The sequence below is a fragment of the Trichomycterus rosablanca genome, chromosome 5 (genome assembly GCF_030014385.1).
Source record: "Trichomycterus rosablanca isolate fTriRos1 chromosome 5, fTriRos1.hap1, whole genome shotgun sequence".
In the NCBI taxonomy this organism is placed as follows: Eukaryota; Metazoa; Chordata; class Actinopteri; order Siluriformes; family Trichomycteridae; genus Trichomycterus; species Trichomycterus rosablanca.
Window position 1 is genome coordinate 15,791,146 of NC_085992.1, and position 17,967 is coordinate 15,809,112.

General features: G+C 42.6%; 1 protein-coding gene across 1 annotated transcript in view; it reads left to right on the forward strand.

Annotated features, from left to right (window-relative positions):
- The window catches only part of cdh23 (cadherin-related 23), a 399,105-nt gene that overhangs the window by 157,584 nt on the left and 223,554 nt on the right, over positions 1 to 17,967 (forward strand). The window contains exons 9-10 of the mRNA XM_062994943.1: positions 5,205 to 5,317; positions 12,212 to 12,400. Coding sequence (XP_062851013.1) covers positions 5,205 to 5,317; positions 12,212 to 12,400 — 302 coding nt within the window. The remainder of the gene's footprint in view (positions 1 to 5,204; positions 5,318 to 12,211; positions 12,401 to 17,967) is intronic.

The window sequence follows — 17,967 nt, forward strand, 5'->3', positions numbered from 1 at the left end:
TTCTTAGTTTTTGCTTGATATCAGACTTTACCTGCTCAACAGTCCTTGGATGCCGTGGTTCCTCCTGAAGATGCACCATACATTTTCAGTAGGAGACAGATCAGATCTGTGACCCAGTAGTCATTATACACCGATGAGGCATCCCCATTTTGCTGCCAAAACAGCCCTGACCCATTGAGGCATGGAGTCTGACACCTTTCTATCAGAACCAGCATTAACTTTCTCAGCAATTTGAGCTACAGTAGCTCGTCTGTTGTCTACACGGGCCAGCCCCACGTGCATCGATGAGCCTTGGTCGCCCATGACCCTGTCGCCGGTTTACCACTGTTCCTTCCTGGAACCACTTTTGATAGATACTGACCACTGCAGACCGGGAACACCTCACAAGAGCTGCAGTTTTGGAGATGCTCTGACCCAGTCGTCTAGCCAACACAATTTGGCCCTTGTAAAACTCACTCAAATCCTTACGCTTGATCATTTTTCCTGCTTCTAACACATCAACTTTGAGGATAAAATGTTCACTTGCTGCCTAATATATCCCACCCACTAACAGGTGCCATGATAAAGAGATAATCAGTGTTATTCACTTAACCTGTCAGTGGTCATAATGTTATGCCTGGCCAGTGTATATGGGATTATATCGCAAAGTTGAGAGTCTTTATTGTCATTTTAGCTATATACAAGTAAATTTTTAAATGAAACAACGTTCCTTCAGGACCAGGGTGCAACACAGAACACAAGTGCAAAACAACAGAATACACACAGTGCAGATAAACAACAGTACAATAAATACAAAAGACAATTCTAACCTCAAGAACTGAGGGGAACAAGACTAAGAGACAAGAGTAGTGTTGGTCAGTACATGGTACTGAGTAAAGACGCTAACTTGGCGACAGATGTACAAAATAGCACAATTTTTAAGGACCCGGAGAGGACGCTGCGTGTTAACGTGCAACCATCACCTCTCTGTTTAGATGAGTAGACCTGTTCTCCCAAATAAAAGTGAAATGAGTGGCCTGGGACAAAGAAGTCAGGATAGACAAGCTTACAGTATTTAGAACCTGAGATGAGCACTAAACTAGTAAGCAGTAAATTTAATCCCTTGATTACTTTAGTTGATGAATATGTCTTCTACAAGTCATATTCTGTCTTATACAGAATACAGAAAGTATTAATTCAGCATTTAACAATGCTGGCTTGTGATTACATTTCTTTTTGACTATTGTGATAGAAATTAATATGAGTAAGGGACTTTTTATAATCATATAATGTATTTTCAGAGTGCTGCGACCAAGGTCACGGAAGAGAACAGAACAATCAGATAGAATGTAAAGGATGTAAAAACAAAGTATATCTAAGAAAGACAAGCTAGCACATCACAAGACCAAAATTATTTAGAACATAGCAGACTCTATTGCGTTATGGAGCCAATATGTATTTTCTTATTTTTGAATAACACATATGTATGTTTCATGGCATCTTCCTGATGTTTCTCTTGTGTCCGACTCCAAGGAGGAGGGGTTGGCAATAGGGTATAAAGGACCTATGTAAAATTACTTAGTTGTTCTTACTGCGGGATACTTCTATGCTGTATGTAGGGATCCGCAATTGTGCTTTCATTAAACCTCAATCCAGCTAAAAAGAATCTCTTGTGTCTGAGTTTGCTTTCTGACAGAAAGGTTGTACCACACTATACATCTTATTTCAAGTCATCATGGGTAGCCTCCTCTAGTTTATAGTCAACAATGCTTAAAAACCACCAGGTCAGGGGTGCCTTAAGAGTATGATTGATAATAATTTATTAATCATGATTAAATATTTTGATGGTGGTAGAGGAGATCTTGACTTCCTCTGACAATTTTCAGTAGTCTTATTTCTCAGAGACAAGCCATGAACCACAGACAGGTTTTTGGGCGGCCAAGCATCATTGATGCCAGAGGACATGAAGGCCATGGTGTCTAGTACAGACTAACAGAAGAGCAACTGTTGATCATTTTAATCCTGCTGATGAGGTGAATGTGTCCATACTCACAGTGCATCGAACGTAGAAAATAAAAACAATTAATAAGGTGAGATGATAAATTAAAAAACAAAGATTACAGTTGACTGGATTGGAGAATTTATTGGCACGATTGTGGGTTCTTACAGCAGTGTATCTGGAAAAGAACCAGAAACAGAGCTGTGCCCCTTCATTTTATACTACACATTGGGTGTTGTATATACTACTCCATTCTGTGCTAAGTGTTGTTTTTTATCTAGTTGCAACATTGCATATCTCTGTACTTAAGACTCCCAGCCACATCTCAAGCAGCCACATCTCAAGCAGCCACATAAGGATTTAACAACTATAATTTTTTAAAGCACAAGCATCAGAATACTCCTATTCATGTGATATCAAACATAATATCTAATTTTTCCATAACACTTGCATAGATGGTGGTAGAGAAGCTCCACACATCTCTTACTCCTACGTTGTTTGATCTCCAGTGTGTCGGCTGAGATTTCGACTGAGATGCGTGGATCTGTATACGCTCTGACACACACTGTTTCGATTCACTACCTCTCCTGAGCAATGATTTTGTCATGACCAATTTAGCATAACAAAGGCTGAGAGTTGAGCTGCCATCAAAACAATTACCGAATGAAGGGATGGGGGAACGCACACAGGGAAAGAGGGACAAGGAGAATAAGTGCTAGGTGGTTTTTTTGGAAGTATGGTGTAACCTCTGTCTTCTCCATATGCTGGACATAATTAGCTTAGAGCAAAAATAGAATGTGAAAACTAACTGCTTAAAGATCATTCACTGTGCAAGATAACGAGGAGGTAATTAAAATGAGTAGATCGTTGAAGGAAGCCCATGGAGGATTGTAAAACAAGCTGATAGAACACAGCATCATAGATCATTGTAGAGCTGTACAGCACCATGGTAATTATTTAGAAGAGCTAAAACAATAAAGCAATAAATACAAAAATGTAACATTACATGTGGTCTATAGACTTTTAATGTTCTTAACAACAAATTATTAGCAAGAAATTAGCAAGAATTCATTCATTCATTCACTGTCTATTGAACCACCGCTTCATCCTGTTCAGGGTCACGGCGAATACAATTTACTGGACGAAAGGAAGGAAACACCGTGGACAGGTTGCCACTTAGGCCAATTTTAGTAGCTACAGTTAACCTGACTGTGTGTCTTTGGACTGTGAGAGAAAACCCACACAGACACTGGGAGAATATGCAAACTCTACAGAAAAGACCCTGTACCCTGGGAATCGAACCCAGGACCTTCTTTCTGTGGGGCCACAGTGCTACTTACTGAGCCACCATGACAAGAATTAAACAAATAGAATGTTAAAATGACTATACAGTGGGCGGCACAGTGGCTCGGTGGGTAGCACTGTCGCCTTACAGCAAGAAGGTCCTGGGTTCGATCCCCAGGCGGGGCGGTTCGGGTCCTTTCTGTGCCGAGTTTGCATGTTCTCCCCGTGTCTGCAAAGGTTTCCTCCGGGAGCTCTTGTTTCCTCCCACAGTATAAAAACATGCAGTCAGGTTAATTGGAGACACTGAATTGCCCTATAGGTGAATGGGTGTGTGTGTATGTGTGAGTGTATGTGTGTCTGCCCTGCGATGAACTGGCGCCCCGTCCAGGGTGTTACTGTGTGCCTTGCGCCCATTGAAAAGCTAAGACAGGCTTCAGCACCCCCCGCGACCCTAATTGGATAAGTGGTTAAGAAAGTGAGTGAGTGAGTGACTATACAGTGAAGCAGCTCATCAGTACCAGTAGCTAAAACCAGTACCAGTTGTAGCCTAGCGATTAAGGTACTGGAGTAATAATCGAAAGGTCACTGGTTCAAGCTCAACCACTGCCAGGTTTCCACTCAGTAGCTTAGACAATATACTGTCACAACTGTAAGTCGCTTTGGATAAAAGCGTCTGCTAAATAGGCCAGTTGTAGCTTAGTGGTTAAGGTACTGGACTAGTAATCGAAAGGTCGCTGGTTCAAGCCCCATCTCTGCCAGGCCCTTAACTCAAAGCGTCTGCTAAATGGCAAAATTTTAAATGTAAAAAGGCTCCCTATACCATTACACCTCTTTCTCCTTGCTTAACTGTATGATGTTGTGTTTCTCACCAGGTCTTTCTGGACGCCTCTTTAGAGCATCACCATACAAAACAAATCATGATTCATTATCTCATACGACACTGAGCCGTAGTACTGTATATCCAAATTTACCGATTCTGTCAATAATCTTAATTATGTTTTTGTTTGTTTTCTTGGATAAGAACCTTTTGATCTTGAGTTCCTCTGACAATTTTAGTAGGTTCATTTCCTGGAGACAGACAATGAACCACAGACAGGTTTTTGGGTGGCCTGGATGCATTGATGCCAAAGAAGGTTGTGGCGTCTAGTTCAGACCAACAAAAGAGCTAAATTGCAGATCATTTTAATCTTGATGATGGGGTGAAAACAAGTAAGAGTACCAAGTTACCAAATAATTATTGTAAAGGCTATAAAATCTTAATGTTTAGCCATTATGGACACTTTAATTCAAAATTATTGACCTTGTCATCTAGTCCATGTGTCTAGTAAGCTATTAAGCAAACAGTTCAGCAAACTGTCTGCCTGGTGACCACCATGATAGCTGTCTTCTTGCTTATGTATTTCTAATTCCTTGAGATACACAGTTGGGTCACATTATTATGAACACCAGCTAATGTCCAGAGTAACCACTGTGTGCAGCATGGTCAGCAGCTAGACGGGCTGGGAGTGACTCAATAAGGTCCTGGTAGGGTGTCACAGGTATCTGGAGCCACGCTGACTGCAGTGCATCCCCCAGCTGCTGTAGGATGTGTGGGGCAGGATCCATAGAGCGAACACAACGATCAAGATGGTCCCACAGATGATCAATTGGGTTCAAGTCTGGGGAATTAGGGGGCAGAGTAGTAGTTGGAAGTCTTGGTCATGCTCTTCCAACCAGTGTCGGACATTTCTAGCCGTGTGACATTGTCTTGCTGGAAGATCCCAACCACCCCAGTAAAGACAATTTTGCCCATGGTACTTTTACCCATTGTGGTCATAATAATGTGACTGTCATTTTGTCCAATATAGTGCTAGTATGTCTGGGCATAAACCCAAAAGAACTGTAGTTTTTTTCTCTGCCCTAGTTCACGTTTTTCTTTGTATGTTTTTGTTTCTTCTCATAGGAAACACCAACAGTGTGTTTGCTGTGGACTACATCAGCGGATCCTTGACGGTGAATGGCCGCCTCGACCGAGAGAACCCGCTCTACGCTTCAGGATTCACACTCACAGTTAAGGTGTGTATGTTTTAGTGCTGCCATGTGACCAAACTGGTATTAAAATCAATTATTAAAAATACTGGCATTTAAGTTCATATACAAATGGCGTCTTTAATATCGGCTTTGCCTTGACCAGTCCTACAGTGCATCTGGAGCCTATCCTAGAAACAGGAACATACCTGTGGTACCGGCCCATCGTCGGGCATCACACACCCACTCACTGACCAGTCCAGTTTGAGAAAACTGCTGTATAGGGAGCACTTCTACATAAACATAGGGAGGACATATGGAGATTGAACTCGAGTTCTTGGAGCTATTCAGCACTAACACTACTAACACTACTTATCGCAGCACCATGACCAAAAATTAGTTGAAGTGGATCAAAAAGCTTGAGTCTTGGTCCACCCAGAAACTCTCAGTGCAAGGAAATGCAGACTGGACAAGGCGCCAGTACTACACTGTAATTGTAATTTAAAGCAGTTAGTCCACATTATGCTTGTTTTTATACCTGCTGGAAATTTGTGTAGGCATGGAGAAAGTATTTAAATCAAACTTTAAACAGATAAAAAGCAAGGATCAAACCCAGGTCTCCAGGGCCAGAAGGGGATAAAAAACAAGGATCAAACCCAGGTCTCCGGGGCGAGTATTGCTGTGCAGCACCCACTCCACCAACAGTGCTCCCTTGTTGTCCTGTTGGCTAAATGCAATGCATACAGCAAAAAATTTAGCTCTGCTAAACTTTTGCCAACAAAAACACAGCAAAGCGTTTCTCCGATTGTGAATTCCTCCCCCTCCTCTTTAGTCCTAATTAAAATGATGATGATAGTGCCAAAGCAGCGGCGAGCCCCATCTCCGAAAACATATTCATAAGTTATAGATTTTCTTCCACTTCTTTTCTCTTTCACATTGCTTTATTCGCTTTCTTTGTCTCTCGCTGCTCTCGTAGGTGTGAATATTGATTTTGAGTGTGAGGGTAATAAAACTAATTTCTCAACTTCACAAACCTTGGATGGGGCAAAAGGTGCTTCATTTGTGACTGGGTCTGTTGAGAGGGGCACTTTTCTAGAAATTAGAGACTGGAAAGCAGATTAAATAGTGATGCTGTAGATTTACAAGCTTGTTCGGACCTCCCAGCAAATTCTTCTGCCCTTCTGCTCTTGGGCTAAAAGGGGAAGGAGGAAGTAATTGTACCAATATGACCCCAACTTTTTTAATAGTCTGAATTTGGATATAATCAATCATACTACTCTCTTTGCGTTTTTCCACCAAAAGAACTCTAGTTCTTCAACTGGTTCTGTTCGGGTTTCATAGTAACATGATGGGGGAGTGTGTAGATTACCTGTGAGTATTTGTGCTGTTGTTACAGATGTTCATTTTAATGCAAAACGCATTGATCAACTATTGGTGATAAGAAGACGTAGATGTGTTTGTTGCCATTGTTGCTTTCTTTAGTGCATCACGTGAGAGGCGTTTTGCGCTTTGCTCTCACCACGACCCTCGGCGCAAATAGCCAGTTTGCTCAGCGCTCAGCTTGAGCGGTGAAACATCACTAAAGTTCCACGTCAAGAACATCCATTTGTGTGAAATAACCATCAAACCCAGTCTACAATACAACACATACAGTACATCTGTGTTTAGTTGGATTTACTTTACGTTATGCAGCTCGGGGTTCTGAGAATCAGCTTCTCAAGACAGTCGAAAAAGCTTACCGTAAAAAAAGCTTAATGTACTAAAGGAACGACATAGGAACGCTAAACCTCTCTCTGTTACTACTGGTTAAAAGTGCTCTGTACTGCCGAAGTTCATCGGTCGTTGTTTTAGTACAAGCCACATTACGCTTTATTTTTCAGCATTGTTTGTACTGTCTGGGTAACTTTTACCACGTCATATCACACAGTTCATCTCTTTTGAGGCGCTTTGAAAATATCAGCGGCAAACTGGCTCAAAATTCAATCAGGTGAAATGGAAGATGGAAGAGCAGTGTCAAGCTCCATACGAGACAACAGCACAGCGGTTTTGCAGCTTCTCATGTGAAAGCACACAAACCTCTACACTTTGACAAGCCCACAGATGACGTCACGGTTCGTGCTGAAAAACCAAGTATTCTGTGGTGCCAGATTAGAGCTAGTTCTTAATAAATAGAGTTTAAAAAGTGTGGAAAGCTTTTGAAGAACGCTCATACAATATACAGCGCAGCCTACCCTAATGGTTGAATGTAAACCTAGCTTTATGCTCTGTCTCAAGGATGAAAATACTGTGACACAACCCCCTCCCCCACCCCACCCCACCCCCCACAACCACAAAATTGGTTGGGAGTTGTCCAAACTCAGTTACTCACTTACTCACTTTCTTAACCACTTATCCAATTAGGGTCGGGGTGGGGGATTGGTGCTGGAGCCTATCCCAGCTTTTCAATGGGCGCAAGGCACACAGTAACACCCTGGACACACACACACACACACACACCAATTCACCTAAAGGTCAATTCAGTGTGTCCAATTAACCAAAGTGCATGTTTTTGGACTGTGGGAGGAAACCAGGGCTCCTGGAGGAAAACCACGCAGACACGGGGAGAACATGCAAACTCCACACAGAAAGGACCCGGGCCGCCCCGTCTGGGTATCGAACCCAGGACCTTCTTGCTGTGAGGCGACAGTGCTACCCACCGAGCCACCGTGCCGCCCCAAACTCATCTTGACATTTTGGACATTTTGACTAAGCGATTGCTAACTGAATTGCTGTAGTATTGGTAGGACCGCCTCATAGTGCAACTTAACCAGTAAACGTGAGGCAATTGAATGCTATGCGAATGAAAAATGTTAAATTGCTAAACACCAACCTTCATTTCACGGTACGTGGTGCAATTTTCACAGCTGTGAATTAGGTAGGGCCTGACCTATCGGGTATTACCTTCCTGAAAACCCAGCCAACAGTATCTGTAGAGTGTTTGGCCAAGACAGTGGCATTGCCAAGACTCTCAAATTCAAGATTCCTGCCAGAGTAGCTGCGCTACCTAAGCTCCTGTGTCCACATAATCGAGCTTGCTCTCAGATCCCATCGCACTAGTATGACTCTCCACGTTGGCCCTTGTCTAACCCCACTTATCTTTTTCATTTGCTCCTGATCCAATAGACGGACAGTAAGTGAGATTGAAAAGTGAACATCCATGAGCAGTTATGAGCGATTTGTTCTTTGATCAGATCATTCTTCCTGTTGCCCTCACGCATCTCGAGTCCATTCAGAAGAATTATTGTTTGGGATATTGTTGCGGCTACTAGTTCAGGAGCGCAAACAAAACACATTGGTTTGAAACATTGCAGCTTATGATGGGGAAACTAAAACGCTTTCATTTTGGCTGGCGTTTTTACCCACAGGCGCATGCGAGCCAGATTCCAGTCAAATCCACACACCACATTCTAAGTGGTGGTTTAAAGTACTTCAAATATTACCAGGTGTATAAAAATCCTGGTCTTAAACCTAATAAATCCCTTTAGGGGGTTGGGACCTTGGCAAGCCAGGCTGTCCAGTCCAACTTTAGAACCAGACCTTAAAATTGCTCTTTTTACTGAAAGCCACCAATTCATACTGACACAAAACAAAATCTTGGTGGCAACTACATAATAATAGGCAATTGTAGCCTAGTGGTTAAGGTACTGGGCTAGTAATCAGAAGGTTGCTGGTTCAAAACCCACCACTGCCAGGTTACCACTGTTGGGCCCTTGAGCAAGGCCCTTAACCCTCAGTTGCTTGGACTATGTACTGTAAGTTGCTTTGGATAAAAAAGCATCTGCTAAATGCTGAAAATGTAAATGAATGTGTTTGTATATATGTCTGCCCTGCGATGGACTGGCGCCCTGTCCACGGTGTTTCTGTGTGCCCTGTGCCCATTGAGAGATGAGACAGGCTCCAGCACAGCCCTCCCCCTAAAATCTCCAACACCACCCCACCCTCTCTGATTAGGATAAGTGGTTTAGACCAGGGGTTTTCAACCTTTTTAAACATGCGCCCCCTTCCGTGTGCCGACCTTGAACTTTTTATCTGTCTGTCTGTCTGTCTGTCTGTCTGTCTGTCTGTCTATTATCTGTTTGTTTGTCTATTATCTATCTATCTGTGTATACATTATCTATCTTCCCGTCTGTCCATCTGTCTGTCTGTCTATATATTATCTATCTATCTGTCTGTCTACCTATCTGTTTGTCTGTGTCTATTTATTATCTGTCTGTCTGTCTGTTTGATTGTCTATTATGTATCTATGTGTATATATATATATATATATATATATATATATATATATATATATATATATATATATATACTGTATATACATATACATACTGTACATACACTGGTGCTGGTCATAAAATTAGAATATCATGAAAAAGTTGATTTATTTCAGTAATTCCATTCAAAAAGTGAAACTTGTATATTATATTCATTCATTATTACACACATACTGATATATTTCAAATGTTTATTTCTTTTAATGTTGATGATTATAACTGACAACTAATGAAAACCCCAAATTCAGTATCTCAGAAAATTAGAATATTACTTAAGACCAATACAAAAAAAGGATTTTTAGAAATGTTGGCCAACTGAAAAGTATGAACATGAAAAGTATGAGCATGTACAACACTCAATACTTAGTTGGGGCTCCTTTTGCCTGGATTACTGCAGCAATGCGGCGTGGCATGGAGTCCATCAGTCTGTGGCACTGCTCAGGTGTTATGAGAGCCCAGGTTGCTCTGATAGTGGCCCTCAGCTCTTCTGAATTGTTGGGTCTGGCGTATCGCATCTTCCTCTTCACAATACCCCATAGATTTTCAGTTAAGAACAGGGATACCATGGTACCAGGTACTGGTAGCTTTGGCACTGTGTGCAGGTGCCACAAGTCCTGTTGGAAAATGAAATCTGCATCTCCATAAAGTTGGTCAGCAGCAGGAAGCATGAAGTGCTCTAAAACTTCCTGGTAGATGGCTGTGTTGACCTTGGACCTCAGAAAACACAGTGGACCAACACCAGCAGATGACATGGCACTCCAAACTATCACTGACTGTGGAAACTTTACACTGGACCTCAAGCAACGTGGATTCTGTGCCTCTCCTCTCTTCCTCCAGACTCTGGGACCTTGATTTCCAAAGGTAATGCAAAATGTACTTTCATCAGAGAACATAACTTTGGACCACTCAGCAGTCCTTTTTGTCTTTAGCCCAGGCGAGACGCTTCTGACGCTGTCTCTTGTTCAAGAGTGGCTTGACACAAGGAATGCGACAGCTGAAACCCATGTCTTGCATACGTCTGTGCGTGGTGGTTCTTGAAGCACTGACTCCAGCTGCAGTCCACTCTTTGTGAATCTCCCCCACATTTTTGAATGGGTTTTGTTTCACAATCCTCTCCAGGGTGCGGTTATCCCTATCGCTTGTACACTTTTTTCAACCACATCTTTTCCTTCCCTTCGCCTCTCTATTAATGTGCTTGGACACAGAGCTCTGTGAACAGCCAGCCTCTTTAGCAATGACCTTTTGTGTCTTGCCCTCCTTGTGCAAGGTGTCAATGGTCGTCTTTTGGACAACTGTCAAGTCAGCAGTCTTCCCCATGATTGTGTAGCCTACAGAACTAGACTGAGAGACAATTTAAAGGCCTTTGCAGGTGTTTTGAGTTAATTAGCTGATTAGAGTGCGGCACCAGGTGTCTTCAATATTGTACCTTGTCACAATATTCTAATTTTCTGAGATACTGAATTTGGGGTTTTCATTAGTTGTCAGTTATAATCATCAACATTAAAAGAAATAAACATTTGAAATATATCAGTCTGTGTGTAATGAATGAATATAATATACAAGTTTCACTTTTTGAATGGAATTACTGAAATAAATCAACTTTTCCATGATATTCTAATTTTATGACCAGCACCAGTATATGTATATGTATATCTGTCAGTTTGTCTATTATCTATCTATCGGGCGGCACTGTGGCTAAGTGGGTAGCACTGTCGCCTCACAGCAAGAAGGTCCTGGGTTTGATCCCAAGGTTGGGCGGTCCGGGTCCTTTCTGTGTGGAGTTTGCATGTTCTCCCCGTGTCTGCGTCAGGTGCTCCGGTTACCTCCCACAGTCCAAAAACATGCAAGTGAGGTAAATTGGAGACACTGAATTGTCGAAGACTGTGTTAGATATACCTTGAGAAGTGATGAACCTTGTGTAATGAGTAACTACCGTTCCTGTCATGAATGTAACCAAAGTGTAAAACATGATGTTAAAATCCTAATAAACAAACAAACAATCTATCTATCTGTCTGTCTGTTTGATTGTCTATTATCTATCTATCTATCTATCTATCTATCTATCTATCTATCTATCTATCTATCTATCTATCTATCTATCTATCTATCTATCATCTATCTATCTATCTATCTATCTATCTATCTATCTATCTATCTATCTATCATCTATCTATCTATCTATCTATCTATCTATCTATCTATCTATCTATCTATCTATCTATCTATCTATCTATGTCTATGTCTGTCTATCTATTATCTATCTGTCTGTCTGTCTGTCTGTCTGTCTGTTTGTCTATCTATGGATTCATATAGCGCCTTTCTCTTACTCAAAGTTATCAACTGTTTACAGGAGGGAATTGATGAAAACAGATATGTTTTAAAAGTGAGGTGCAGAAATGGAGAGACTGTGGTAAAGAGTTCCATAGTTTAGGGGCCATGACACTAAAAGATCTGTCCCCTGCCCCCTACAGAAAGGCTTTTATCATCAGCAAGAACTGATCAGCAACTTCCAGTCTTCCGAAGATCTGTTTCAGATTTATCAGGAACTTAATCAGTTGCTAAAAAAAATAAATGAACGAATAACTGAATTAATATATGTGGCTTTTTAAAGTTTTTTATTCTTATTTTATAGGCTACAGAGCTGAACAATGACCGAACACCCTCCTCTGCTACAGTTGTGACTACCTTCACCATCCTTCTCATAGACAAGAACGATAACGCTCCCAAGTTCAACAGTTCTGAGTACCGGGTCAGCATCACTGAGCTGGCTCAGGTTGGGTTTGCTTTACCTCTGCCTATACAGGTGGAGGACAAGGATGAGGTGAGACATCCCTATGTGGGTATCATTTATTTTTTAGTCAGTGCTGTTATTCATGCCACTTTTTCTTGATCAGAATCCAAAGTATGGAACACACTTGTTAAATTCTGACAGCATAAAGAAAATAATCTAATATATATAGGGCAATTCAGTGTCTTCAATTAACCTGACTGCATGTTTTGGACTGTGGGAGGAAACCGGAGCTATCAGAGGAAACCCACGCAATTAATTTATATAATGACACAAAATATTCCATACACAGGTCTTTTCACACTTACTATTAATTTCCTATTTATAAATGTTTTATATTGTACTGTACATAATAATAACACATCATGTGAATTGCATATGCAGATATTTACAGGTATGAATGTGTGTAATGAGATAAGCTTTCGTGTAACCAAAGTCAACTTATTTGTATGTGTGAGTATAATTGGCCAATAAAACCTGATTTGTATATGAATTTTATAATGATCCTGAGAGCGCATGGCATTGTGCTTTTTAATTTATATATGTACATATTTTTTTACTACCGTGCTACAAACAATAAGAATATGTCGCCGATGTCTGATATCCTGATGAGCATCTGTCAGTAATTAATTTCACCTCGTGCCACAAACTTTTGGAGACAGTTGTCTTAGCGTTTAAAGTCTGCTGTACTCATACGCTGCTGCTGTTAACAAGCTATCGATCAAGCAGGACGCACCTTTCCAATTACTGAGCTTTCTCTTGCATAGCGGCTCGATTCACAAGAACGCCTTCAGCACCGAATACTGACTCGTCGTGTGATTTTACCTAAAGTTTATTCATCAGCAGCGGTAACATTTATCTGAAATTATATACAATTACAGGGGAACAGATGTGGAAGGTCAGTCTGTCCCAAACTGTGCTTTGCAACAGGTCATTGTTAAATATACGGTTATTATTATTATTGATGAATTCCAGCATTCCAGACTTCAGCTTCTGTTTGCTCTATTTGCGACAGTATTGCTGCTTTGCCTTCATTTAACTATTTACTTCCATCATCCTCTTTCTTGCCATATTGGAAAAATTATTGTACATTTTTTTGTTGTGTATACTTTTATTAAAAATAAAGGACTCAAATGACAAAAATCAACATATTTGGCAATACAGTGGAGCCTCGATTTAACGGACTAAAAAGATGGGTTCACTGGTCCGTAAAATGCGATTGTTCGAAACAGCAAGGGTTTTTCTGGGGGTGCAAAAATATACAAAAATGCAGCACTAAGGTCCACAAAAGTGCTAAACATGCAGTAAAATAAACAACGTAAATAGAAATGTAAATAGATATGTAAATATGTAATGTAAAACCTGTAAATAACTATTAAAATTGGTGTACTGTACTACTGGAAAGAAATGTCATATTTAATACACAACTATATTTACACTTCCCTAATAAGTTCTAGCTTTTCAGCAATACCTAGATGCACCGTCTTTCACTTACCACTTGCCTTGTCTTTCAAAGCCATAACTAAGCAAGCAAGAACTTGCAAAAATAAGCATAAAACACAGAAAAAAAGGTGAGAACAAAGCGAGCCTCCTGGCAAAATAAAGCCTCTCACTCATGTAAACAGAGAGACGTGCGTCGGCTAGCGGACACTTACTGAACTACTGGTCTTGGTACACTTACTCACTCTTTTTCTTAACCGCTCCAATCATGGTCGCGGGGGGATGGGGGGTGGGGTGCTGGAGCCTATCCCAGCTTTTCAATGGGCGCACACAGTAACACCTTGGGCGGGGCAGCAACCTGGCAGTGGTGGTGCTTTAATCACCAAGCTTTTGATTACTAGTCCAGTACCTTTACCAATAGGCTACAACTGCCTGGAAGGGTGATAGCAGTGCTGAGATTTGAACCTCGACCCCAGTGGTGGTGGTGTAGCGTAAATTACTGCTGCGCCTCCCACTGAGGAAAACACTGTAAAAAAGATATCAGTCTGGAAAAAACTGAACCACAGTGAGAGCCATGATCTCCACATAGAGGAATCATTCACTCACTTTCTTAACTGCTTATCCAATTAGGGTCGCGGAGGGGTGCTGGAGCCTATCCCAGCTATTTAATGGGCACAAGGCACACAGTAACACCCTGGACGGGGCGCCAGTCCATCTCAGGGCAGATACACACACACATAAACACACACATTCACCTATAGGGCAATTCAGTGTCTCCAATTAACCTGACTGCATATTTTTGGACTGTGGGAGGAAAACGGAGCTCCCAGAGGAAACACACTCAGACACGGGTAGAACATGCAAACACCGCACAGAAAGGACCCGGGCCGGCCCACCTGGGGATCGAACCCAGGACCTTCTTGCTGTGAGGTGACAGAGTCACCCATAGAGATATCAGCCTGCTAAAATTCATCCACGGGCTTAGTTATTGCTTAGCTCTAAAATTAAGATGAAGATCTACATATTTTACAGCTGTGAAAAACATTAAATAATTTAGTTGCAACCAGTTAAGATTAGGGTGATATGGGTGTTGCATAACTTTCTTTTATTTTAAAAATTGTAATGACGGGGCAATGAATTACTTTTTCACAGCACTGTTCAGTGTTAGCCTTTTTTAAACCCTACATCATGTGCTGTCACTTCCTGTTAGTTGCATTCATTCAGCTGGTAGATTCAAACATCAGTGCAGGCATGCAGTCTCGCACACACACACACACACACACACACTCTAGCAGATCAGCACTTGGCACCCGTTTGTCTCGGCAGCGATTTAATTTGCTCCAGAGGAGATGGGACAGAGCGTCAAATTATAGCTAACGAGCAGAATCAATCAGCCGAGGGCAAAGATAACCGCAGAGCTAGTCGACTCTGATTGATTCCTGACTTGCCCGCCCGGGATGGAATCTGACAGATAAACGTGGAGGGGCTGGGGGTTCAGGAAGGTGGGTACAGAGGAAACAAAAATAGAAAAAAAAAACAATGAAAGTGGTGAGATTTCGAAATGGAATTTAAAAAGTTAGAATGAAGTGAAGAGCAGATTTGAGTGAATAAAAATGGAAAAATGAGAGAACAGTTGGCAGAATGAGAACAAGTGGAGCGTCAAGCGTACGGCAGTGCCATCTTCATAGACAAACAATGGCGGTTCATGGGGCGTAAATGATGTCATTGCAATGCTCCAGGAGCAACAACAGCTCAGCCACCAAAGCAGTATGCAAAAATTAAATAAATGCATTTTTATTTAAACATTATGTGTATAAATGTATAGAATAAATAATGTTTTAAATTGGCAACACAGTGGCTGGGTGGGTAGCACTGTTGTCTCACAGAAAGAAGGTCCTGGGTTTGATTCCCAGGCGGAGCGGTCCGGGTCATTTCTGTGTGGAGTTTGCATGTTCTTCCCGTGTCTGTGTTTCCTCCCACAGTCCAAAGACATGCAGTCAGAATAACTCACTCACTTTCTTAACCGCTTATCCAATCAGGGTAACAAGGGGGTGCTGGAGCCTATCCCAGCTTTTCAATGGGTGCAAGGCACACAGTAACACCCTGGACGGGGCGCCAGTCCATCGCAGGGCAGATACACACACACACACACATACAAATACAGACACCCATTCACCTATAGGGCAATTCAGTGTCTCCAATTAACCTGACTGCATGTTTTTGGACTGTGGGAGGAAACTGGAGCTCCCGGAGGAAACCCACACAGACACGGGAAGAACCTGCAAACTCCACACAGAAAGGCCCCGGACCGCCCCGCCTGGGGATCGAACCCAGGACCTTCTTGCTGTGAGGCGACTGTGCTACCAACCAAGCCACCGTGGGTCAGTCAGAATAACTAGAGATTAAAATTTGCCCTGTGATGGACTGGCGGGGGTGTTTCCCACCTTCCTATTCCACTAGGAATAGGAATAGGAATAGGAATAGGATAAAGCGGTAGTGAAACAGGCAATGAATGAATGAATGATTTTCAGGTGGTCAGATGTTCCCCAAGAACCACCCATCAGGGGCTTCTTTCTTGCATGCCACATCTGCATTATGGTGGCCCTCCAAGGGCTGATTGTAACGTATCCTGCTGTGATTGCAGTCTGCCTTTTAAGTCTTGGACAATTTATTGTTTTTCTTGGAGGCGAAATTCTGTGTTTGGTGTCAAAATATTAAATTTGAACTGTATAATGTCTTTCTCCATTTATATTGTACTTGTTAAGAGGTTTGAAATTGGAACCACAATGCGAACTCAACCACAGAGACTGAAACAGGGTTTAAATGGTTTATTAAGAATCACAGTCCAAACAGAGAACCAGGGAACGAGGGTGAAGGCGAGGGTACCAGCGGCAGTTTAGAGGGTTGAAGGGTGACAGGGACCCCAGGTGGCAGGTGGATGAGGGATCCAGGGACCAGGCAGAGAAGGCAGGAACACAGGAACAGAGAGCCGGCGAGGGATCCAGGAACCAGGCAGAGAAGGCAGGAACACAGGAACAGAGAGCCGGCGAGGGATCCAGGAACCAGGCAGAGAAGGCAGGAACAGAGAGCCGGCGAGGGATCCAGGAACAAGGCAGAGAAGGCAGGAACACAGGAACAGAGAGCCGGCGAGGGATCCAGGAACCAGGCAGAGAAGGCAGGAACACAGGAACAGAGAGCCGGCGAGGAATCCAGGAACCAGGCAGAGAAGGCAGGAACACAGGAACAGAGAGCCGGCGAGGAATCCAGGAACCAGGCAGAGAAGGCAGGAACACAGGAACAGAGAGCCGGCGAGGGATCCAGGAACCAGGCAGAGAAGGCAGGAACACAGGAACAGAGAGCCGGCGAGGGATCCAGGAACCAGGCAGAGAAGGCAGGAACACAGGAACAGAGAGCCGGCGAGGGATCCAGGAACCAGGCAGAGAAGGCAGGAACACAGGAACAGAGAGCCGGCGAGGGATCCAGGAACAAGGCAGAGAAGGCAGGAACACAGGAACAGAGAGCCGGCGAGGGATCCAGGAACCAGGCAGAGAAGGCAGGAACACAGGAACAGAGAGCCGGCGAGGAATCCAGGAACTAGGCAGAGAAGGCAGGAACACAGGAACAGATAGCAGGTGCGAAGGGAACCAGGCAGTGTGCAGAGCAAACAGCAACTGACAATCTGGTGGTGACTGGGAAGAAACCAAGGGTTTAAAACAGTAGGCTGATGAGGAGTAGATTGGAGACAGGTGTGCCTAATTAGGCAGAGGAGAGATCTATTGGCTGGAAAATGGAGGTGAAGTGCCTCCAGCCACCACCAGATGTCGCCAAAACTGCCCACAAAGGGAGTCTAGGGAACAACAGCCCCTGAGAAACTCCTAACAGTACTCCTTTACCACAGACACGGCCTCATAACACAAGAGACGTACTGTGTATTCACTTTCCCATCTTTTATTAAATTCTCTTCCTTCTGCTTAAATTTTTCTTCTTGTACATTTTGGGATTATTTGTAAATATTTCTCAACATCACTTGTTGGAAAACCGCCTCAGTTAAACGCTCATGTGGAAACTTTACTTTGTGGGTTACAAAATCGGCATGCATTGTGGGAGATGCAGTTTATGTATGATTTTATAGTGTATTTTAAGACAATCGCGAGCCACAT